Source organism: Toxotes jaculatrix, chromosome 19 (assembly GCF_017976425.1).
Source record: "Toxotes jaculatrix isolate fToxJac2 chromosome 19, fToxJac2.pri, whole genome shotgun sequence".
Classification (NCBI taxonomy): domain Eukaryota; kingdom Metazoa; phylum Chordata; class Actinopteri; family Toxotidae; genus Toxotes; species Toxotes jaculatrix.
This window is the reverse complement of record NC_054412.1, coordinates 14262295-14288319: the sequence shown is the minus strand read 5'-3', so window position 1 is coordinate 14288319 and position 26025 is coordinate 14262295. Positions and strand designations below refer to the sequence as shown.

At 41.6% G+C, this 26025-nt stretch overlaps 1 protein-coding gene across 2 annotated transcripts; it reads left to right on the top strand.

The window, feature by feature from the left end:
- Window positions 1-1524: 1524 nt before the first annotated feature.
- LOC121199851 (bromo adjacent homology domain-containing 1 protein-like) lies at window positions 1525-25160 on the top strand. 2 transcript variants are annotated; one of them, XM_041064816.1, is made up of 7 exons: window positions 1525-2176; window positions 14303-16090; window positions 17033-17391; window positions 17663-17822; window positions 17964-18043; window positions 19296-19387; window positions 19740-25160. In XM_041064816.1, the coding sequence occupies exons 2-7, from the start codon at window positions 14323-14325 to the stop codon at window positions 19927-19929; spliced, it is 2649 nt and encodes an 882-aa protein (XP_040920750.1). In that variant the 5' UTR covers window positions 1525-2176; window positions 14303-14322; the 3' UTR covers window positions 19930-25160. The 2 variants fall into 2 exon arrangements, with proteins under 2 accessions (XP_040920750.1, XP_040920749.1); XM_041064815.1 differs by lacking the exon at window positions 1525-2176 and adding an exon at window positions 9202-9329.
- The last annotated feature ends 865 nt before the right edge of the window (window positions 25161-26025 follow it).

Below are 26025 nucleotides of genomic sequence, written 5' to 3'. Positions count from 1 at the left end.
AATAATTATCAGTCAGAGACCTGATCAAATTACAGGCACTAGTTTCAATGTTTCATCCTAATAAGGTGCCAGACTGACTGATGGCTTTCAAGCTTTTGTTTTTATGTGATACAGGCTTTTTTTTTGTTTCGATCCCATGTAAAAACCATTGTTATTTCAGTCTAAGACAGTGAGATATAGTTGGGGTTTTCCCCAAATCACAATTTGTTGTCTTGTGTATTTTGTATACAGAGTCACTGAACTGTGTTTTTTTTTTTTGGAAAACATTGACTAAAATCCCCCTTACTGAACCGAAAAGACATACATTTTTTGCTTTAGACTGAAAACACAAAAAAATATTTTAGGCATAAGTAAGTCTACAGTGACTATCAGCTCTGTAAGGCTGTGCTTAGGTAGACACACTGGTGCTTTGGGCTACATTCTAATATGAGCATGCAAATGCTCATAATGCTAACATGCTGATGTTAAGCAGGTATGTTTACCATGTTCACCATCTTAGTTTGGCACGTCAGCATGCTAACATTTGCTAATTAACACTAAACACAAAGTACAGATGAGTCAGATGGGAATGTCATTAGCCTTATAGGTAGTATGTAATAAATCAAAGTACTGAACAAATTTAGATGAAATGTTATTGTAGTTATAGTTTATCGGAGGGAGTGTGAGGAAAGGCATCCTATCTTAGATTTGTTGAATCAGGCTGCTACATTTTCACCACTCAAAAACTTTGAATTTGTTCAAAACTAAAACTGAGTTTATGTGCTGTGTTTTGTAAACTCTGTTTTGGGTCAGGTCCACAGGAAATAGACATTAGCAATGGAAACGTTCATTTTCAGTGGAGGTCAATTAAGATGTTTCAACATCCTGGAAAATCTGGCAATCAATAGAATTACATACAACTAAATGAAAATGCATCTGGGGGTTTTGGGACCCAATTAGGAAACAAACGCGTTTGCTGGTCAGTGAATCAACCATTCCATATAAATGTGCTATAAATGATTATGACTATATTATTATTATTATTCATATTTGCCTCCATTTTAATCCACTTTTGAAGTGCATATTGTAACAAACATGCAAAGTCAGGGTCCATGTCTTGTTAAAAGCCTCCATACATTTCTTCCTTCTTTTCTTTAGGAGTTACGTGTGTTCATACAGAAAAGAAAATAAGACTAGACCTAAATGTGTTCAAGTTTATAGTGAACATACTTGATTTGGGCTGAACTCATACTTGCGATCTTTGGCGTGGGGCCCCTGCCAGCACCACAGGAGAGGTTTTCCTGGCCTAAACCCCACTTTGTGGCACACCGTTTTTGTATACAGGTGCTTCCAGGCTGCCTGGCAGTCATCACCATGTCCAATTAATGCCACAGCGCATCCTTCCAAGAAAGTTAACGGGGTGGATCCACCGAGGCAAGCCCTGCCTGCTGTTACGCGTTGATACGCCTTTAAAAGGCTCACCATGTTGCCATCACATGCTTCTGCACAGAAAGTAGGATGAGGATGTTCTTCTTCTTCTTGTTATGTAAAACACGTTTGTTACTTGTGTTTTAAAAGGAGCTCGCAGAGGGACTTTTGGTGAGGATTTCTTCACTTTGTGTGGCAGGAGGGGGGCCCAGCCCTCCCGTCTGTCAGCGCTGCAGTCAGTCAGTCAGTCATGTTGTGCTGCTAGTTGTTGTTCGGCAGCAACACACACCGACTGGTGCGCAAACTGAAAGCTGCGTTCAGTGTTAATGCCAAGTGACGGATATAAGCGACGTGTGTGCGGGCTGCTGACTGTATCTCCCGCAGCAACAGCTCAAGGTTTTGCAGCCGGATCGGCGTCGGGAGAGTAGTGGATGGTCTAGAAAAACAGCCTGAGCAAACGCCTGCTCGTGTCGGAAAAGGAGTGTTGCCTCTTCTTGCGAGAGGAGAGTTGTTCGCTCCGTCTCTTCTCTCCTCTCCTCTCCGTCGATATTGAAAAAAAAAAAAACGGGGTTCCCTCGAGTGGAGTGGCGAAACATCGGCGACGGTCGCGTTTATTTCCTCGAGTTGAGCTGGATCGGTTAACCAGTTCGGACGACGCTGACTTGCCTTTTTACCTATAGCCATTCGGAAAACAAGGTGCCCTGACTGTCTCCTCACACTACTGAAAATCAGACGAGATAGTGCCAGCCACAGAGAGAGCTACGTTACGGTAAGTAGCCGCTGCTCCACATTATCTTTTTCTCATTGAGCTTTCTTATTTATTTATTTATTTATTATTTTTATTCAGGCGGAGCAGGGGTTGCGTGGCCAGCTTTCCTCTTTTGTGTATGCCTTTTTTTAGTCATGTCTGGGGGGACGTTGCAGAGGCAGATAATGGGCCATGATGATGAAGGAGATTCCCAGGGAGTGGTACTCAGTTGGACTGGCCGTACAATGTGTGTTATCATAGCCCCCACGCCCCCCAACCAACACCCCCTCCCCCTCGCCACCACTACCACCAGCAGCACCGGCAGCAGCCACACTAAAGTGTAATGCCAAAGCGATGATAGTGCTCTGTCCGCGGAATAGACTGAAACAAGGTCAATGATAGGGACACAGGAGCCCGTGAGCTTACTGATATTATGATTGGCTGGATGGATGCGCTTTGTGTTCACCTGGATATCAGTCCCACTGTGTGTGTGGGTGGGTGCGCGCGGGCGCGCGCGTGTATTAGGGGTTACAAACTTCATGGTACATACGCCCGTGGCATTTCTTGGGGCTATAATTTGCTCTTTGTGTGTGATTCATATTGGGCCTTTAACGGGCCAGCAGAGCTGTAAAGTGGGTGAGAGAGAGAAAGAGAGAGAGAGAAGGGCGGGGGGGGTAACAGTTGGTCTGCTCAGGTAAATGAAGAGGCTTCACAAATGCCAAAGCAATTAGCCCACATCACAGTTTGCCAATTGGGTCATAAAGGCAATGAGCTGCTAACGGATGATGCTGCTATGACACTTCAAATAAACCTCCGAGGCTTGGGGTTGTCAGTGAATGATCCTCAGCACACACACACACACACACACACACACACACACACACACACACACACACACACACACACGCTGCTGGGAACTTTGTGAGAGGAAAGTGGTCAAAGAAGCAGAAGTGCTTTACTGACTGAAAACAGATTTTTTTCCCCATCAGTTCCTTTTGTCAGAAAGAGTCAGTGCAAATAAAACCCAGATTAAAGTAAAACACAAAGTTTTATATGAAATCAGTCGAGTGTAAATATTTCAGCACTTCATTTGTAGTAGTCAGTTAAACCGCACAGTTGATCAGGCTTGTGTGATGGCAGTTTGCTGTTTGCATAGATATTTACTGTGACTGTATCGTGGAAAACTCTGTTAAATCTCCATTATTGTTTAATTCTGAATCTTAAATCTCTATTTGAACTCAGGACATTGATTATACAACATAAAGGCTCATTATTAATATTTGGAAAGTCCATCAAAAAACGTTTTTCAAATATTTGCTCAGCAGTGGTGGAAGAAGTATTCAGATTCTTAATATATGTACCAACACAACAAAATAAAAACACACCATTATAAGTCCAGCATTCAAACATCCACTTAAGTAAAAGTACAGAAGTATTAATACACAAGGTCAAAATAAAAAGCCCTGGTTCTACAGAAAAATGAACCCTGTAACAGATATATGATTGCATATAACATTATAAGATAGTGACTGGGTGAGGCAAAGCTACTTTTAACTACGTGGTTGCCAAGCTTGGGGTCCGGTCTCTACAAAGGGTCACAAGATGAATCTTGTTCTGCTGCATAAATGTTTAATTCATTGTTTGGACTTTGGACTTAATCTTTACTTTAATGTGAAATATAAGATAAACAAACCTCTTAGGGCCTCAGACAGTTATTTAAATGAAACCATGTGAGACGTTTAGAGGGGAGATGTGTCTTTGGTGGAACTGCTGACAATTCCTAGACATCTGATGCGTGACAAACTAGACACAGATTTTTTGAGAGATCAAAACCAAAAACAAGTCAATGTACTATATTTTGTAAGCCCGCCATATATTTTTAGGTGAAAATGAAATGTAATGGGCAAGAGGTATAAGGTAGCATGAAATGGAAAAATTAAAGTAAAGGACAAGCACTTTTCAGAATATACTTAGATACAGTACTTGAGTAAATGTACTTAGTTACCCTCCACTGCAGCTGATCAGTTGCCAAACTAAATAATAAAAGGTTGGTTTAATGTCAGAGGAAGGGTAGGTGTTAGTGGCTCAGTTAAAGGAGAAGTTCCTCAGCCAATTACTTATTTAAGCCTTGTTTTTTCCACATTTGATTATATATTATTATTAACCAACAGCCATCTTTAGCCCGTATATAATTCTCTCTCTTGTTCACACTATTATTAATGACTTTCTGTTTTTTTTTCCTGCCAACTCATTTTTCAGTGTTGCCATGAGGTTATCCTGCTGTGTAAATGAAAAAAGTGATCTGCCAGGCCACTCTTTGACACACTAGTTTATTGTAGTTGAACATTAATCTTTTGGAGTTCCTTCAGCAGACTTATACTTCACCATGCAGCACTTCTTCCACCACTTTTTCCTTTTTATTCCTACAGACCGTGCCACACCTAAACTATCGTAAATGTCATAAAACTTAACATAAAAGTGTTTTAATGACTCACACCCAGACCTGTCATTAAATAGCCATGCAAGACTAATAAATGAGCCATTACTGTAAAGGCAATCCACTGTGAATTAGCAATGGATTTCTGCCAACATACAAATCTAATGCTTAAATCATCAAGGAAATATGGGCCATTAGAAACCTTTTTTGGATTAGTAGCCCGTTTTTGGATATTATGAGCATCTTTACTGCAAGTCCACATCTTATTCTGTGCTTATGCTTATTTTCATTTATTTTATTCCAGCACTGTAAATCATCATTTAATTTTGCTAATCATTTACAATACTTTGGCCTTAATTTTTACTTTCTACAGTGTTGAACAGAAATACCACACGATGGGTTTCTGGGAAAGATGCATTTCCTCACAAATCTTTCCAGCTGTGCTGTTGTCATTTGTCCAGTTATGTGTAATGTATAGTGTAGTGTTGTTGAACAAAACTGTGCATTGTTTTGAGAGTTTTGTATGGGCTGATATGATATGATACAACCTAATGCTACTGTGCAACTCTACAAATCATTTACTACTAATTATCGTGGCTTTTCCTTTGCCTCTAATGGCACAAAGATGCACAGCACAACAGAGTTTAAAATATCTGATATCTGTTTAGAAAGTCTCAGGTTCTCGGTCTGTTTGAACGACTATAAATTTCATTTCATTTGGGTGTTAACACTTACTCAAATGTTTTGTGTGTTTACATTGGCTGCCATTTGAGCAGCTCCATACAGGAGCTCCTTCTGATGAGAAGCAAGATTAATGTCATGGTTGCTTAGTTTCACTGGAAGAGGTTTGTTTGTGTTTGCTCACTGTCATTGTCCCGAAGAAACCTTGTACCCACATACCAGGTATGAGTTCAATTATCTGAAATTAATAACATCTGCTTTACTGTTGACGCATTAATGCCTTTCATTTTGAATATTTCACAGTACCTTGCGAGTGTTGGCACTTGACCTTGTGAATAGCGTGAAATCTTAATATGTGTGGCGCTGTCCTTTTGCGGGGACTATATGCTTAATTTGATAATTAACCCATGGTGGCCCTTTCAACTATAGAGGCTCTGCCCTGAATATTGAAATCATTTTTAATGCCCTGCCATGCTCTGGGTCCACAGTAACTCGAATGCTTTTATGTGTGCTGTCACTTTGAAATGGCAGTGAGAAGTGGGACAAACCCTCTCTGCGTTTCCTGTAAGAGACTGGAAAAAAAAATATTCACCACTCACTCTTCTTGCAGTATTTTCTAAGTGAAAGGATGTTTACTTAGCTACATCTACGAGTGGACTCCTCATATTTGCAGCCCCCCAGTACAGGTTTTTCAAACAGAGACTGACCTGGCATGACAGTGGAATATGTGTTTTTTTTTTTCTTTTTTTAAATAAACCACTTATAGAGGATTTCTAATTGAAAGTTACGTGTTTTTGTGAGTGTTCAGGCATATGTCTCACATGCTGATTTGATGTACAGTTGTAACATCTGCTGGTAGTGAGGTCCAATTTGTCTCTGTTAGTGCCTCTTGTTGTTATAATTCCTACTGTAAATCTCTGCATGAGCCAACTAAAGCTCTGAACTGAAACTTCAAGTGATGCTTCTCGCAAAAAAAAAACTCAAAAAGTGTTTTCAGCATGAAACATCCAGTCCCTGCAGACTTCAACGGTGGCTTGTTGAAAATTGTAGTTTTCTTCTCCACAGAGAACAGAGGCTGTGTCAGTGATGATTCACAGCGATTATAATTGATTCCATCATATCCAAGGTCTCCATATGTCCACAGACTTGTGTCCTTAAACTCTCACAGTGTAAGCAGCTTCTCCGCCTTCCGTCCTTTTCTTCTTATTCGCTCGATTACTTCCTGTATAAACAAAAACCAGACTCACATCAGCCATCAGGCATTTAATTTCTGTTTACCTCTCTTTATCTTTGCGAAATGTGTGACAGTAAACTATCTAAACTTCTACTCTTCTCCTGACCTCCAACCTTCTTGTTGATTTTAGCTCAGTCTGTGAAATCTTTTCGTATGATTAATCATTTTTTTTTGAAAAACAGAACTGATTGAATCAGCTTTCATAAAAACTGAACACTGTTGATTATTTGACACTGCAGCATGTGACAGTCACTTAAGTGGCTTTCCCACAGCACAGAAAGGCTCAGCCTGTAACAGGCACCTTTCTTTTGACGCAGTTTGAATTGTTGTAATAACTGTGTAAAGTAAGTGTATAATTCAGCTCTTTCAGATTTTTTTTTACTTTTGTCACGTTTTCTTGCCATTAAAAAAAAAAAGATTAGGTGGCAGAATGGCTGCTTTCCTTGATGGCAGGTTCTGAATCTCTCACATTACATAACATCTGACCAAAAAATGCCTTTCAGACCCCTCTGGGGGCCTGAGTGAAAGGAAGAAGAAACACTAGTGGATGCTCTTTACAGGCCAGCAGCAATTAAAAAAAAGATATTTTAAATGATAAAAAGTATTTTATATGATCATTCAGAGTATATTAGCAAGCTCTCGTGGTTATGTGTTTTTCATGGAGCAGCACTGTGGACAGTAGGGTGTAGCAGTATTGTATTGGCAAGTCTCAAGCAGCACAGAGGTCTTTTCCATCCTGTGAGAGACATCTATTAGTAGTGTGCAGACAATTTAATCAGCACTGCCACTGTCTCTTTGTTCTGTGATGAGGACATGCTTTATGTCAAAACATTACTTGCTGCACCTTGTTAAAAAGGTCTGACTGTAAACCGTGTGCCTTCAGTCCCCATCACTCCAGGTTATGCCTCAATCCTTCTGTCAATAGGCAGTTTGCCGTGTTACATTATCACAAACCGGAGTAATCTTTCAAATGCCTCTTCATCCCTATGTGCTTGTAAGCAGTGGTGAAAAGTAACTTAAGCACATTTCCTCAAGTACTCTTCTGGCATACTAATTTGAGATACTTCCACTTCCATTTCCTGCTACTTCACACTTCTGTACCACACTTAAGAGGGAAATAATGTACGTTTTATTGAAATACATTTCTTTGACAGCTATAGTTACCAGTTACTTTGCAGATTAAGACACATATAAAATTAATGGAGGTGCTGTAGCTATAGTGGAGGACACAGACGCAGTGTCCTCTGTGTTTACTCTGGGATTTTGAGGTTTTAGAAGCCTGAGGTGAGTTTATATTCTACAATTTAAAAACTGACACGTTGGGGGTATTTTCTAGATAGACTAAACTGAATATGTTCAAATGTGACTAATTTGACTGAATAACTAAAGAAATATTAATAATGACAGGAATTGTGTTAGCAGTGTATGGAGAAGACTTTGAAACAGCTTTAAGACTTTAGTATTCGAAAATAAAAATGAACATATACATTTAAAGAAATAAACTGTAAAATGAATAAGCTAAACGTGAGAAATCTATATAATTACAGACTTTTATAGACTGTACACAAGGTATTTTAGAACAAGCTCCACATACACCAACTACAACACTAAACTGATGCCTACATGTTAAAATGCATGATGGGTGCTTTTATAATTTGCTGATAAAACCTCTGTCTATTCACTTAAATAATGTTGTGAAGATTATCATGATTATTACTTGGAACTGAATAACTTTATAGTGTGATTTTGCTTCTTGTGCTCATGTAAAGACTCTGAGTACCCACTGTCAGTGAGTGTGTGTTATAGTTACACAACATAACCCAACAATGCGCTGTGGAGTTTGCTTGTATTTCCCAGAACTATTAGACCATGTTGTGGGAACACATGCGTCCTCACATCTGGACATGTTGGAGGTTGAACTTGATCTGTAGCCTAATTGGTTCGTCTTGTGTCTCAACCCCAGCTGCTTATGGAGAGTTTAATAAAAAGTGAAGGTACTATATGGCCTCCATTTAATGATGAATGCAACAAACTATACATAAATCAGGTTAGAATTTCTTTTTAGTTTAAAATTACTTTTAAAATTACTTTTAACTCCTTCAAGTCCATTGTTTCTTTATAAACTTCGAGAATGGACTTAAAAGTGAGTTTTGTGCAGGTTTTCTTTCTTTTACACCCCATAACTCATGAGAACTTTTTTTTTAATAGGGAACATTTAAAAACCACATGTCACATGAGCCACATGGGACACTGTTGATATCGTTTTTAATGCCTTCCTCCTTGTTCACCCTTTACATGAATTTCTTTAGACGCGTTTCGGCAGTCTGGTGGTTGACTGGTCGTGCTTCGGTCACGACAAATGACAGGGTGAGGCTGTCTGCCTGTCGTCGTAGTAGTAGGAGAGGGGGGGGGGCAGTAACATCCATCGCCCATGATGTAGCGCTGTGTGTTTTAATGTAGTGGAACCAAGTTACCTCGGCTTCTGCAAATATTTAGTTTCTTATCTCCCCGTCTAAACAATAAACAGCTGTGTGTCCGTCATTGGAGGACGGGGGTGTCAAGCGAGGCTGGTCCGTCTGGCAATTGGTTCAGATTAAGTTTTCTGCAAATCGGTGGAAGCCCAACCAGGAAGAGCACAACACATCTCGCAGGCAGCGCCACCGATCGTCCTCTCTCCACTCCTCCCCAGCTCTCCCAGTTACGGACCAGTCCGGCTTCACTCCCCCTCCTCCTCCTCCTCCTCCTCCTCCCGCCTCCCTACACCTCAGCCGCCGATTTGTTCGACGGTTCCCGGCTGGCAGGAGGAAGCGTGTCGGCGAGCCGTAAGTTAGCACCTCGCATTTTGTTGTTGTTGTTGTTGTTGTTGTTGCTGCTGTTGTTGCTATTTCGCCGTGAATGTCTGAAGTTGTTCCGACTGCCCAGCCGTCCAGAGAGGAGCGCAGAACCCATTTTTCGCTTCGTGCACCAGAAGCGATTCGCAGGGCTGCTGCTGCTGCTACGTGCCATATCCTCCCAGGGCACAACTAGGACTGTGATCAGAACAGCCACCGTGTCGGTAATGAGGAATCCGTTCAGAAAATGTTATCAGGAGGGGTGACTGCCCTTTATTTTGCTTGCTGTGTGTGTATGTGTGTGTGTGTGCGTGTGTATTCGGGTAGCCCCCCTCCTCCCCTCTCCAGCCCATATTTAGAGCCTGGCTGGCTACTTCAGATGGGCAAGCTACGTCAAGCTGTACTGTATCCCATCCCACTGTATTCCTCAGCCACTGTAAACATATTTACGCATGCAGTATAATTGTGTGCGTTTAGGTATGCATGCATGCAAACGCTCCTCGACATCTGAGCGGATGGTGTTGTAGATCAAGCTCAAGGCTGCGGTGCAAGTCTTACAAGAAAGGAGAAAAAAAAAAAAAAAGCGTTGACTAATGTTTGAAATTCTTGTAGCTTTTTATCTCCTCTTGATAAACCCTCAACATGCCACGGCGCCTCATGTGAAACCTGCCCGTCACCAGCTGTGACATGGAAAATGTAAATGAAGAGCCCTCTCAATCTGATCCGAATGGGCTACCTTACCCAGCTGGTTATGTATTTTTGATGCGTGTTTTGCCGGTGTGTTGGCTCTTCCTGAAAGTTGAAAGCAGAAACGTTTAAAAACCAGGTGGATGAAGTATGAGTTATAGGTGTAATGTAGGCTGTTAGGGGGTGTTTTGTGACTGCAGCGTGCACAGCCAATGTTGCCAAGTGATCTGGGGCAGAGTTTGAGTTTTATTCTGCAAGGTGCATCTCATGTTGCGTATTGGTTGGCTAATGCAGTGTTTCCTGAACCCTTTTTGGCTTTGCCGTGACCCTTTATTGCATGAGTTGTGAGAAGTGCAGCCAAAGAGTGATTTGTCCTTCTCAGAAATGTCTTTATTTGAAGGATTTTTAGAGGCTCAAAAAGGTGAAAGTGTTCAGCATCTCACAAGAAGAAGAAAACAAATTAGGGACTGTACAAAAATTATTAGAGCGGAGAGAGGAGCCTAGAATAAAAGGGGGCGGGTTATGTGGGTTTGGTTTTTGGAATTTTTAAAATGTCAATGACACTGTGGAGGCCCTTGCTTTTTTTATAGAGTGTTATTGTAAACAGATATAAAAACCTTTTCAGTAGTGTTTATACGAACTATAGTATTCACTACAGGTCTGTTAACAGTCAATGACTGTTTGATAACACTGTTTAACATAGTTGTAATCATATAAATAAGATCACATGTCTTCAGTGGTTTAAATACACTTAGAAACTGGCCTGTGATTTCATTTTACTAGACTTGAGATCCCATTTTCAGGGTAATAAATCCTTTATTAGTGTTTTATAATGGATGACAATTACAGAATAAACACTATTAAATGTGCTGCACATGTGTACAAACCATTAACAAATGCTTTACAACACACTGCAAAATTGTTATATTTCCTTATATAGATATCATGTTATTATTATTATTCATCATCCCCACATACAAAGGATGTATGACCCTGAAAAGGGGGCCTAAAATAAAGTGAAACTATCTAGTAAAATTGAAATCCCTCATGGTTTATAAATGCATTTAAAACTAGTGAAAACATATGATCATATTTACAAGCTTACTTATACTGTGTGAACATTCATTCATTAGCTGTTTATACACCAGTTATGGATCATTTATATGAGGAGTTATAGTCGTTACCAAAGACATAAATAAACACCTAAAAAGATCTGTTTGCAATATGTCTCCATCATAGTGTCTTATAAAACACCATTGATTGTTCATGTACTGCTTCTAAATGCTAAATAAAGGGGTTCAAATACACGTTAGCACAGAAATAATCTGTTTTCAGTGTGAGTTCAGTTCTCTCTTATCTCTTATTGACCTCCTTAGATGTATCCTGAGACCCATAGGGATGCCCCGGTGCACAGTTTGCGAACATGTTTGTGTAATATTCTCAAAGTGACTCTCAGTGTGTGTGGTGTTCACATTTGTGTTTAGAGTGACTGCTTTGTATTGTGTGGCACTTGAATCTTTTATTGTCACTGCGTTGCTGTTCTAAGAAATTTAGGATTGATTTGCAATTTCACACAACACAAAATTAACAATTTAATTTCAGTTGTGTGTCCTGATGCTGTAAAATCATTATTTAAATCCATCTAGGTTGCTGTTTTACACATATTCTCAGGAGTCTTGAGAAATCTTCCAAGCCTTATCATATAAAAAGGATGCTGGTGAGCCTGCTGTTTGATTCTCTGAGAGGAACTGATGATCTGTTTTCTAACCAATTAGAGACGGAGTGCAGGGCCATTGATCTTCCTATAAATGTGAAATTACTTCCTGAGGATCACCAGGCCTAACTGTGTTTAAAGAGCCAAATTGCCGTTTGGCCGGAGCGCTGCCACATGAGATAATATCTTACAGGTTATATCTTTCAGTGTTTCCCCAGCTACATTTCTCAGCAGTGACCCACAACAGCTGCTGGAGAATTGTCTTTCGTTGTTTCATATGATATGATGAAAGCTTAATATCAAGGCTTTTGAAGTGGTTTTGAGTAGAAAATATTAGTTTGATGTCAGAGAGCCCCAGACTTTGATTGTTAAATGTGAAGTGACAGCTCACCTCTGAGTTTTTGGTTTGAAGCGTGTCATTCAGGTACTGATCACACCACGAGAGTGTTTAGATCTTGTCTGAGAATCACAGTTTATAATTAGTCGTCCTGCAACAGGGCAAAGGATCACATGTCACTGAGCAGATCACTGTCAAACGTTTGTAGATTGGGGGTATTTGTTTGTTTGGTTCAAGGTATAAAAGCAATGAATTATATTTAAATCTTATTTTTAGTGTTTGTTTTTTTGTGTGGAGTGTATTAAACAAAGTTCTAAGAAATGCTGTTATTCCACACAGTTCCACACATAAGACAGAAGACTGGTTTCTCCCATTCACGTTGTTGACCAATTTATATGCAATTAATCAGCTTAAACAAGAAATCTAAACTAATGTGAAGCCGCTTCGATTTTGCTAAACCCTGGAGCTAAACTTGTATTGGCTATTGCCAGGATCACTCACACGTTTCATTCTTAGGCCGCCTTCACGCTGCACAAGCCCAGTCAGACTCGGGCAGACAAAATCAAACATGTCTGGAAAATCTTGTCAAGGCTTCGGCTGCCTGTGAGTCGTCAGTGGGGGCCAGAATCTCCGGTTTTGAATGTGTTCAAACTGCATCAGTAATCGGGCCTGTAAGTCTTGAAGTACAACTTTATACAGAAGGAATACAGAAAACATTAAAAAGCTTACTATAATAAGACCTGGCCTGTTTCTTTCTGCTTATAAACCGATAGCATTAATATGGTCTATATTATAAGCTCATTTGGGGAAGATGTTAAAACTTAACAAACACTGTCTTACACAAAGAGATTAGAAATCACATGCTGTAAATGTGCATGTCAATAATCTTTAAGGGAGGAATTTCATTTACTGATTATCGCTAATTATGGGAAGTAATGGGTGGGACAAGAAGCTTGTGTGAGTTTGGGAAAAAAAGACATCCATTTGATTTACAAAATGAAAGCTTAATGATGGACAATATATCATTGTATGTATTGTTTTATATGCGTTCTTTTCTTTGTGATACAGAATCTAATTGAATGTATAGTTTTAAATGCAGATCTTTACCCGTCTCATTAGACAGACAATAAATCTTTATGAAAAACTAAACACAGATTAGCCTTTTTATTCTTTGGTTGTTTATGTTTTTTAATAAAGTGTATTTTCATAAAAACTCCCAAGCTAATTGTTTGCTGCTAATTATAAGTTTAATTGCCAAATGATTTCACACTGAGCTTTGGGAATATTTGCATTGTAACATACAGTAGATGTATGCATGAGACGCAACATGGACGTTTAGACAATGAGGGATTTGAAGCCACGGAATTAAAAGAGATAAAATTGTCACTACGTTTTAAAAGGCATTTAGTCGGCTTGTTTATTCGTCTTATTTTCCTCAGTGGAGTTTAATGCTGTAGTGAAGCCTTTTTGACATTTTCCTTTCAGACTAAACATTTCAGACTAAACAATTGGCCTTAACAAGCTGTTATTCGCATGCTGTGTGCACACTAGGTGATAAGGCAACAAGCGCAGTGAATGAGTGACAGAGTGCATCAGTTTTCTCAGTGCAACATAAAACACACAAACACATTGTAATGAGAGAAAACAGGTGTACAATAGCAGGAGCTATTGATTACAAAACCATTCATTCTGAATTTACTCATCATTAAGTTTCTTTTTGTATTGAATCAGATGTTGCTGTTGGGTAAGATAGGTAATGTCTTTGTAATATTTATGTATTTTTTGGCCCCGGCTTGTTTTCATTTTCTTTGTGTACTCAGTATTTTCCATGCCGCAGACAACCTTCCAGTTTTGTCTTGTTTTAAGTCTTGACAAAAAAGAAATAATGTTAATGGTCCCTGCTTGGCCTTTAATACACCACTCCCTGATTTTCTGCCTTGACCATCAGTCCTGCTTCGATCAGTCAGTGAGACTAAAACTGTGGTGACTGCTGATGTTAACAGCTTCTGTGTCATAATAAGAAACAAAAGTTATAAAGATGTTATAAGATGTTGAACATGTGTAGTTCTGAACCAGCTCTCTGTGGATCCAATTAACAGCTTTGTTTATGAGTAACTTGAACCACTGCATAGATGAGTGGTTGTTCTGTAGATTGTGAGCATTGTAAAGACATGCTGAAACTAGGACAGACTCGAGTTTTTACCACTTCTGGTCTCTTATCTCTAGGCCCCGTGGAGAAGCATGTGATGACTCACGCAAGGCAGAAGGGTTCCCTCAGGCAGAGCCGCAGTAGTGCTGAGTGGTGGGACAACTGTCCTCTTTGGCCACATGGTGGCACTATGGGTGGCGCTTGGCCTGAGCGCTCTCTGCGATTCGGCAGGACGAAGAAGATAAATGAAATCATGAAACAAGGGAAAGACACGGCCAAGACTCTCAAGAGAGGGAGAAGAGAAAAAAATGATCAGAAAAGAAAACTTGACCGGAGGCGTGACAAGAAACGGGACAGGAAGTTGTATCCTTTGCGGGGGAGGTCTGGGGGTTCAGGTGGGGAAGGGCTCAGCTGCCACGTCCTCCTCACCCGATTGGAGGAAAGCATTCGTGAAAAGGAGAGTTCTGAAGAAAGGGAAGGAAATACTGCTCGTCGACATGTGTCCCTCAAACACAAACCCAAAAAAGGGAAACGCAATGAAAGAAAAGAGGCAAAGGCATCACCAAAAAACAAGTCAAAGTCAGTTAGCTCAAGTCACAGCGATTGTATTCATGTCTTACAACCACGCAAGCGCCGACTGGCTTCTCTCAATGCTGAGGCAGTGAACAGTCTTCTGCTTGAAAGAGCTACTGACCCTCAGCCAGCAGCCAAACAGGCCAGGAGACAGGAAGACCTCACAAATGGAGGGGGTTCCCTGGATGCAGATCCAGTCAGAAGTGGTGTCCCTGGAGGTCTGAAGGCATCACGAGGAAACATGAGTAAAGCCTCCACGTCCCACAGATTTCAACTGTGCCAAAGCTCTAAGCCAGTCAAGAAGGCCAAAGTCAACCGAGGTGATGAGAGCAGGGGTATGAGTCAGGAGAGTCTGGATGCCCCCGCCCCCAGACGATTGGCTGGACTCAACGCCGCAGCCCTGCTGAAGTTAACTAGCTCCTCTGCTACCAGTAAACAGAGAGTAAAGGCTGCACCCACAGCTACTATCACATCAGACTGCAAGGCTCCTGCTGCATCCTCAACCCCAAAACAGCACTCCAGAGTCAAACTCAAACACAAGGGGCGATCGCAAAAGCAGAAGGGGAAAAAGGCTCCTCCCCTGCACAGTGGCTGCACAGCCTGCAAGAAGAAGGCGGACTTTGAGCCCAAAGTGGAATGGGAGACCGGCAGCTGCACCCACAGACTGACCAAACCAGGCTACCAGTCACGCAGCATGCTAGCATACCCGCTAAAGCAAGTGAAGGAGGAGCAGCTGGAGACCGAACTGAGCCCATACTACTGCTGTCCCCCGGAGGGCTCAGTGGAATACTGCCACCGCTTGGCCTTTTTCCTGGGCCAGCAGCCCTACGGCGAATCAGACGATCAGTCTCTTAACACAACCATGACCCCTGTGAAGCGTGAGTGCCTCGTAACCTCACCGTCCCTGACCCATTCCCACCCACACACAGCCCTGACCCTCAGCCCCCACCCCTGCCTCTGCACAGCTGACCACTGCTTCTCCAGCTACTACGTCCACATCACCCACCCAACACACACTGGAACGACGTCACCAACCCTGGCCTCGCGACCTCTGAACTTTGCCCCTTCCAGCTTGTGCCCTAATCGGATGACTGGCTCCAAGCTGCTGGGTCCACGGGTGTCCCACGCCTCAGGGCTGGCCCACCCCGCCTACTGCAACTCCATGGCTTCGCCCTGTTACGGTGATGCCTGCGGGATCAGTGGCTACACCTACAGAGCCATGCCTCCCGTCACCAGCAGGGGTTGTTCTTTCAGCACAGGATGCACTGGATGTACACACAGCATCAAAACAGGTGAGGGGGAAATATTGATTTCTGAAGTTTTTCAGCTGGACCAAGTTTTTCATCTGGGTTTCTATTTGAAGACATAAATATATAAGTCAAATTCAAACAGTTAATGAAGGCCAAAGGCAGTAATATGACCTACAAAAATATAGCATCTGTACTGATGCATGCCACAAGTAGTCAGTATCATGGTAACCCAGTATCACTGAGACTGTCGAAATAACCACATTTATCCTTTTCAGTAAGATTTCAAGGAAGTTTAGTATTTCCCCTCATTCACGGCCAGTTGACTGTTATTTCAGTTATTTGATTTACTCATCTTAAGCCCTGTTTGTATAGCTGTTGTTGTGAAAGAAGCCCTTATCCCAGTGTTATGCTTGGATCGAGTTATTACTTACAGAACTTAAGATTCCTTTGTTGTTCATTTTGTGCCTGAAGCTAGTTGTGTGGCCCAGCAAGTGTGAACATTTCTGTTTTTTTGTTGTCTTTCTTTTTTTGCTGGTATGAGCTTTGAAAGTGTCCATAGCCTGAGGCTCTGGCTTAGATATTTCTTGATAAGGAGGCTCATATGTAATGTTTTCTGTAACAGTTTTATTTTTATATATGTAAGGAGTGATGAATAAGATAAGAGAAGCAGGTTGCTTTTAAGCTCATCTACAGGGTAACCATGCAATATGCTCATTTTAGATGGTGTAACCTTTGCTGAACAGCAGCAACAGAGCCACCTACCTAAAGTTTTCTACTATGAGCTAACTTCAGCCACCATTAGCTGCTGGTCATACCAGAATAAGTGAGACTGCAGCAGCAAAACACAACCTATTGTTTTATTATGAATCCAGTGTTTCATTTTTGCAAGATTGTATTATTTCATCTTTCATCTGAACTGCAAACTTAATCCTTTATTTTGCTTTCTTGTTGTATTATTTAAAACTGCTACCTTTACTTTTCCAGAGGGTTACTCCTCCTCTCAGGGTGACCACAGCCCCTCTCTACTGGTTTCCCCCTCCCTGCCCATCTCCAGCTGCCCTCTATCCAGTGTGCCCACTTCCACCCAAACTAAACCCCACCTGCTGACCCCCCTGTCTGGGCGAGACCAGCCCCAGGCCAGGTTAAAGCTGGCCAGGGAATGCCCGCAGAGCACCAAGCCCTCCAACGGTTCCCTGTCAATGGGCCGCACGCGGCTGCCCCAGAAACAGCCATCGCCTGTGCCAAGCCTCAGCAGCACCAAACAAAAGAAAGTCAGCCGTAGACGTGCCACCAACGGCTGGAGGCCGGTTGGGATCCCCATAGAGAGAGAGGTCTTCATTGCGGTAGGTTATTTGTGAGTGTACAATTAAGATGAGCTACAGATTAGAGAGCTGGTTGTCTCTCTCAGTCTACCTGATAATGCCCTTGGTAGTAGAACCCTCAGCATCCACACAGCTGCATGGCAAAAAAAAAAAAAAAATCAGCTCTTGGGGGAAAAGATAATTGTGTTTTGACCATGCAGCTTTGTGTGACAGACTCTTTTTTGTCTTTATAATGAGAATTATATCTGTCCTTGTCGGTATGTATGTGTGCATGTGTATGTGTCTGTCTCAGGGAGAAGATGAGACGGCCCTGCGGCAGTGTTATGAAGGAGTCGAGAGGGATGGTGAAGTGATACGTGTCAGAGACACTGTGCTGCTACGATCGGGCCCCAGGAAGAAATCCCTCCCATATGTTGCTAAGATATCAGCGCTGTGGGAGGACCCCAAAACAGGTAAAGGAGATGAGGACGGGGAGATAACTGTAAGATAGGATGGCTTGTGTGCATGGAATGGATGGATGAAGGGGACATAAGGCCAAGGTTTTTTACCTGTACTGATGTGTGTGCTGTGTGTGTCTTAAATTGCCGCCTCAGGAGAGCTGATGATGAGTCTTTTCTGGTACTACCGACCTGAGCATACCCAGGGAGGCCGAGATCCCAGCGCACACTGTGAGGTGAGGTTTGAGAGGAACGGAGCAAAGATAAAATATTTCTCAGTGGCTGAATGAGAGCTGGGCAGGAAACAGTAACAGCATAATGAAAAACTGTGTGCGTGTCCCCTCTTAAACACAAATAGTTGAAGCTAATTAAGTTGTAAACAAAATATGTGATGGGGGGATGTGTACAGATATAACATGAGTCTGGACAGACATGGATGTAAACTGCACCATGATTGGATGGCGGAGGCATACAACTGTAAGGCAGTAATTCTAGTTCCACTATGAATATTTTAGTTTATACTTTTCATACTAAAGTCTTTGTCTGTCAAGACAAACTGGGCAGAGGCTGTTGTGTGATTGGCTGTTGTGTTGGTCTGAAAGAGCCAACCACTGAACTCAAATAGTAAAAGGGTCATTGAGAAAAGTGGGGATGTGAAATAAAAACAGACTTTGGGAAAAAAAAAAAGTTACATTTAGAATTCCAAACAACATGTGAAATAAAAATGAATAAACAACAATAAACTCTTTTATTGTGAAAAGAAGCAGGAAGAATAATAAGCTGTTTTGACAGTATAGTGGACTATTTAACAGTTTTATTGCTATATTATATAGTTTCATTTCATTTATTCATGTCATTACTTAACTCTCAATGTCACCATATCATGTGCTTGAGTGTAGGAGGAAAGATTATTTCCTTAAATCAGGGTATTGTCATTTGCGTTCCTTGTCTTATATGTTTATTGGTGTTCTGTGATAGAAATTTAGCGATTATTAATTATTTTTTCTTTATAAGTAAGTGATAACATATACATAAGAAAATAAAATGCGAGGAGCTGAACAAAAGCGCCCGACACTGACTGCTGCTGGAGACATCATTATCTTTCCCTCAGCAGACCTAAAACTGTGTGTAGTTGGTTAGCTGTTCAGTGCAACCGCAATGCCAGATGATGATACCTCTGCCACCTCTGCCTTACACAAACAAAGAGTAAGAGAGGAGACAAATTTCACTGTTCGCAAATGAACACAGTGAAACACCACTCACATTTCTGTTCACAATGGATGTCTACAGCTTGTGTTGAGTAGAGCAGGATTTGTGTGTGTGTGTGTGTTGGTGCGTAGGGTAGAAACACAGAGGCACACTCCTATTCTACATGAACAATTACCGTTCCCTCTGTGCTCACAGTCGAAAAGCGTTGTCATTTCTTCAGCCCGCACAATAGGAAACACTTGTGTTGATGTGACATTGTACACCCACTGTTGGTTTCAGAATGAGATTTTCGCCTCTCGGCATCAGGATGAAAATAGTGTGGCCTGCATAGAAGACAGATGCTACGTTCTCCCACTAGCCCAGTACTGTAGGTAAGTACACACACACACACACACAGAAGAAGACAACAGCAATAGCTGTTAGCACAAAGATTATTCAGAGAGTTTGAAGTCTTTCTTTTTAATTAACACCTCAGCTTCTGAGATATGAGGAAGCCTGTTTTTCTGACTCTGTTATCACACATCAGTGACACTGCAACTGTTAATGAGTTTAAGGGAACACTGGGCCATGAATATAGCAAATATCTGTTTCGAGTTGAGATGCTTGCACTTTTCAAATAATGGTACAGTAGCATAAAGTTTGATTTGACAGCAGATATTTGAGGCTGAGTGGCACCTTTTGATTTTTTTTTTTGTTTGTTTGTTTGTTTCTATCCTTCCCTAGATTTTGTGCCTTGGTGAAGCGGCGTGCCGAAGGTGCCCCACCTGGCAGCGCCAGCATGGTGCCCTGCCGCCCCGACTTCGCCCCCCCTTCCCACCGCTGTGTGCCCACAGACGTCGATCCCGAGCTGGTGTATCTCTGCCGGCATGTCTACGACTTCCGCTACGGACGCATCCTGAAGAACCTGCAGTAAAGGGTAAAGGGGTCGCCAGATCTATGAATTAATCACCACGAAGCTCCCCTTCCTGCACAGAGACAGAGGGGGAGCTGAAGGACTGAACACCCCTGTCTTTTTCTGCTGGGGACCTCACGATCAGAGGGGAAGGGGGATGACGGGGTTCGGCTGGTTTTGGCGAGGGACAGATAACGCACGAAGTGACACATTATGAAGCACAGATCCCTTTAGTCGACCACAGAAGGGGTCACAATGTGACAGATTAATCCATCTCAGTCAGAGCACCGATATTTCCTGGTTTAGAAGAGCGAGGAAGGGACTTTTCGTTCATCAGCCTGGATTTTTTTGGCTTCCATAACACTCTGAGGTTACATGGAAGGTTGTGTGTGTGTATCCAACAAACCCCCGCCCTTTGCCTGCCAGGAATGCTGAGCACCAGGCTGAAGTGGGCTACTGTCAGGACCGTGTTTCCCCCAAAGCATCTTAGCACAACAATCATGTTTGTTCCATTTGTAAGCCAGTGGCTCAGGGATGGTCCGCAGCTAAGGTGCTTCCGGGGAACACAAGCCTGCACTGTCAGCTCATTGTTAACGGTGTTCAACCAGCCAGGGTGAAGGAGCAGCTAATGGAGAGTGTCGTCTTTTTTCTCCTGACTTTTCTTTGTGTGTGTGTGTGTATGTGTGTGTATGTGTGTGTGTGTGTGTGTGTGTGTGTGTGTGTGTGTGTGTGTGCGTGCGTGCGTGCGTGTGTGTGTGTGTGTGTGTGTGTGTGTGTGTGTGTGTGTGTGTGTGTGTGTGTGTGAGAGTGAGTGTGTGTGTGAGAGAGAGAGTGGGAGAGTGTGTGTTGTCAGTGTAGATAAATGGATAAACGTGGGTATGTGTGATGGTTTTTTTAGGAGGCTTTCAGGCAATCAAACCAAACAAGCAGCTTTAGAGGAAGCGGAGCTCTCTCTCCCCATTCTCTCTCCTGTGTGCCACAGCACACTGACACTGACAGAAACATTTTCATCTGAAGTGATGCTCTGTGCAAACTGAAATACTGTACCTGAAGGGGGGATGTGAGACAGATATTTCCTTACCAAACTCAACTCTAGAGCACAGCTTCTTTAACTTGGGGTCAGGACACTAAAAATGTCTCTAAACTGATTCTATTAATCAAAACACACACACACACACATGACAAAAGCCCCAGTGGATCTTCAAACTCTCAGCCGCAGTCCTGGTTTGAAGAAGCCTTGTTCTAGAGAGGCTCTTTTAAGGGTCCAATGGAAAGAGTCCTTACTGAGGAGCTGAGACCCTGCTTAGCCCTGTGAAGGCTTATGGAAAGGAGGGTCATCGTTCATGGTTTTGTGTTTGTTTATTGTCACCTTTGCTGTTCCCTGTGACTTGCCTTATGACTTGCAGGTAGAGCTTTAGGCAGCTAGTCTCGCCACATACGACTAGGAAGTGGTAGAGTGGGTTTACAGTTGTCCCAAGAAACAGGATTTTGTTGCCAGTGGACTGGCAGCTGTGACATGATCACTGGAGACGCACATTGAAAATGCACTGGTTTAGGGCTGCAACTAATGATTGTTTTCATTATCTATTCATCATTTAGGCAATAAAGAAAAATGTCAGATCTTTGCATTTAAGAGGCTGAAACCATCCTGTATTTTTGGCATTTTTGCCTGGACCACAGCAGCATGACCAGCCTTATAACTGCGAATGTCTGACTGAGGCTGGCCAGGTGTTTGTTTTTCTCCATTGGCTGTCGCTCTTTCAAATTGAATTGGCATGAGTAGTTCCTATTAGTCATCAGGGGAACGTTTACGGGCAATTTTGCCAATTTAGCGCCTTTGTCTCCAGATTTACCAACTTTTTAAACCCCTTTAGTTAGTTTCTAACGCTCTCTCTGAGTGATTATTTTTATTGAGAGTAGTTGTTTACAGATCTACATGCACAATTTCACACATTGACCATACACAGTCTGGCTATATACTAGGTTTTGACCTGGTCTTGTTGCATTAAAAAATTGCTTAAATGATTATTAGATTATCAGAATAGTTGCAGATTATCTGTCGATCGACCAATTGTTGCAGCTCTACACTGGTTAGAAACACAGTGCACTTTTCATGTTGTCGACCTGCTGTGCTCTAGCTGCTCACCTTGTGTCCTGAAGTGTCACAGTATCTGGGAAATGTCTATTCTACCTTTTCTAATTCAACTCCCACGCTATTTTTTCTTCCTCCTCCTCCTCCTCCTCCTCTTCCCCCCAAGATAAACCAAAGGATGTCACACAAGCCAGAGTCCCCATCTCCTCCCTGGCACTTCTTCTTCTTGTCAGCACTTCTGCCCTCGTTCCCTTATTATATTGCACTAATCCATTCCTTAATTACAACAAACTTTTTTTTTGGTTCTAGCTACTAATATCCTCCCGAGGGTAACATACTGTGTATCATTTATGTGTTTGTGTTTCATGGAGAAGGAAACAGGAAAGATGTCATGGCTGCTTTTGTCAGTGCAAATTGTATATTTCTGTCCTTTCACCAGTAGAGGAGTCGGCCAGCGCGTTTGTGGCATTACCTGATGCACAACCTATTATATATATATACATATATATATATAACTAGAGTCATTCCATTTGATTTTTCAATCAGCTCTGACATACTTATATAAATATACAGTATATATGTATGTATGTATCCACACTGTTAATGTGATTAGATCTAAAAAAGGCATCTGGATGGAGGCCTGACTCGCTGTGCGGACAAACATAGCACCATGTTAGACGTGTACTTGGACTGTAGGGGGGGATTGCGGGTGGGAATGTGTGGGGGCAGTGTTTGATACTTAATTGAGTTGTGGTGGGTTTTCATACCACACTCTTATCATTGCCTTTTAAACTGCAAGTGTTTTACTGTCATTCAGAAAACGAGTAGTGTCAGAGTGTGTGTACCTTTAAAAACATAAAGAGTACCCGATTGCTTTCCTACACAGCAAACGCCCTGATCTTCAACATTGGATAAGCCGTAAAACTTTTCAACACTTTAAAGCCATCTTTAACTTTCTCTCTATTCGAGCAGCATGACTTTTAACCCAGAACACAAAATCGAATCCTGCTCATTGGGTTTTTTATTTCTATTAACGCCCAGATTCTTCAAAGAGTTAATATATATTCTCCTACTTTATAATTTCTCCTTATTAAGAATATTTTATTATGTCGATTTCCTAAGATGGCATATGCAATATATTTTTAGAATTACTATTTTTGGAAAATGAACTTAACAAATCAAGAAAAGAATATGCATTATTCTTTTTTTTATTATTTCAAATTAGTTTTAAATCATCACAGCGTTAATTGAGATCTGACCAAATGAAAGAAAGAGGAGAACGAAGGGAGTTAATGCCATCGTTTAACCTAAGGTTGTGGATAATAAGCAGCGAGAAAGTCCCTTCTAGGCGATTTCTAATGAAGTGTACATATCTGAATCCAGGAAGCACCGGGCACTCTTTAAACAAGCAGACAGCCAATGCACAGTGTAGTATTTTTGCAAGATCTGTAATAATTATATTTAAACTAAGAAAAAAAAATATTTAAATGGAGTAAACAATACAGTATATTAAGATTTCAATTTAACTTATTTGGAAATACTGTGTCTAATTGATTAACTATATCCTGTTTCTTTGTGCTCCAGGATTGAAATGATTTCTGTTTATTTGTAACTTATGGGTTTAGAGATTAAATGATTGAGTGGTGGTCGTTGACAGATATGTAAATGTTGTTTACTTTATATCATTTAGTTGTCGGGGGAGTGGAGTCCAGACCAAAGCACACCCTGACAGGCAGGAGAGCAGAAGTGGACACAAACCACAGACACACATTTCATCAGATTATCTTCTGAGATAAAAAGTCAAGTCTGACCTAAGACCCGTGGGACTTCTGTCTCTCCTGCCCAACCTGACTGACCTTGTGAAGTGTGACGTTTGGGAGAATGCAGTTGCAACATGGTCACCTGAGCTTTTATTGATTTGTCCCATTAGGGGAGAGACAGAGACGGTACACCTGAGACAGGACGGGACGTTCTCTGAGCTCCAGGTAGAAGATCCCCTCAGGCGTTGATCTAAGACTAGTTTACCTTCTCTAAATTTAACCCAATGTTATTGCGAGTTTTAACTGTCAGGAATTAGGGACTGTTTGAAAATTACTACTGGGTGTTTATGTATGTTTAACTTTTGTTCAAGGAGTGTCTTAAACATAGGGTTTTGCAATTATTTTTTCATATGGTCCAAAGAAAGGGGAGGGTTCAAAGAAAATATTAACGCTCTTATGGAGGGCCTTTTATGACTTTAATTCACTTTTCTTATTACAGAAAATATAAAATTTGGCACTCCCCCTCCCCACTCCAAATAATTTTTGCACAATCCCTTATGTAAATTATTAAAACTACAAGTGGAGAGAAAATTTAGCAATTTTAATATAATTAAAAAGTAGATCAAATTAAGTATTTACTGAACAGCTTCTCCCACCATCCTGGTCAACCGGCCACTGTTGCCTTTCTCCCAGATGTGCATTCATGGTGTTTGGCCCCTAGAGGGCAGGAATCCTATGTGTGCAGAACAGTCTCACGGCCACGTCCCGGCTCCGTTCAACAGTTTCCTCTCCTTGTCCTGTTGCCTTGCGTTGTTATCTTTTGGCTAATGAGAGATATGTAGGAACTTCCTGGAAAATGAGGTTAAGAGAGCTCAGTGAGGAGGCTGTCATGAGTCATCCTCCCAAGTGCTGGCCAGCCCTGCAAAAAGCATGGACTAGATTGAATGTTATTATTTATGTAACTTAATTTCCTAGCAGCTTTGCATGGACACAGTTGCATCCTTTGTTACCATGACAACCGGGCAGGGCCGGCACTCAGGAGAGGGTAGTTTCTGCGTGCGTATGGTGCCCACAGTGGCGGGGGTCAAACACTGAGTGACCTTTACTGATGCCACACAGGAAGTGTGTTCACTCCATGAGGCAAAACAAAAGCACCCAACCAACCCATGAGACTCTGCTTTCTGTGTGGTCTGTATTGATGCTTATTGTCGACATATTTTGATATATTTGGAAAAAACGGGGGATATACAGTAAAAAGTCTAGATATTTTTGGAGTAGAGAAGCAATGTGTGTATCAGATTATTGTCACTTTGTCATGCTCTCTGAAAATCTCGGATTTTTTGGAAAAATTATATAACATCCCTACTGATTTAATGTTCCATTGAAAGAATATTTATAAATTTTAAGTCCTTTGTGAAAATTCTGTCTGTGGGTTTTTATTTAGTTTTATTTTTCAATTTTCTCAGGTGAAAATTTCCTTTTCAGGAACTTCAATGCGTGCACCACCTTCTTTCTATTCTATACAGCATTATACTGTATTAAAGGGAAACTGTTCTCTCTGCACATTACATAGGGAATTTCCTTTAGCAACCAGCTGTTATGCAGTACAATCTCCACAGGAGGTCAGTAGTGAGACAGTATGCACAGGTCAAGGTCATACCCTCCATGACCTCTGCCTCTACATACTGACCAGGACACACACTACCTGGTCATCTGTTCATTTTAGGACAATGGGACAAAGGTTTCAACCCTCTCCTGTCCCTCTCCCGTGTTTCCCCCTCTCCACATCTCCTCTGTCAGCAGAGTCATTATCTGTCTTTGGCCTTTATCCCTTGTTCAGGCCTCAGGGCATTAGGAATGTGCACACACACAAACACACACCGTACCACACCACAGGGCCTTACATGTCTGTGACACAGGGATAACAGCCGCCAGAGAAGACGATTAGAGTCTCATACTAATGTAACTAGCTGCACGCTTTGACCTCAGAGGCCTCTCAGGTGCACCAGGCTTCTCTAAGACTGTTGGCTGTATGTACTCACCTTCTTTATATATATACACAGTGTACAGGAACTAAACTTGTCGTAATAGCCTTCAGGGTTCTGGAGAAGATTGTCATTACATATTAGCATAAAAGCACAGTTTGTTTGTTTTTTTTAAAAAAAGCTTTTCCTAATAAGTCAGGGCTGTTTAGTCTGTTTTTTTTGTAAAAGTATAAAATAACAGCTTAAAAATACTTGTGATTGAGTGCCTTTGAAAAACATG

Excerpts from the sequence above, each read along its gene's own strand:
- LOC121199851 (XM_041064816.1), top strand. The coding sequence starts at position 14,323 with ATGACTCACGCAAGGCAGAAGGGTTCCCTCAGGCAGAGCCGCAGTAGT. Across the intron at positions 16,091-17,032 it reads TACACACAGCATCAAAACAG|AGGGTTACTCCTCCTCTCAG; the intron begins GTGAGGGGGAAA and ends TTACTTTTCCAG. Across the intron at positions 19,388-19,739 it reads CCACTAGCCCAGTACTGTAG|ATTTTGTGCCTTGGTGAAGC; the intron begins GTAAGTACACAC and ends ATCCTTCCCTAG.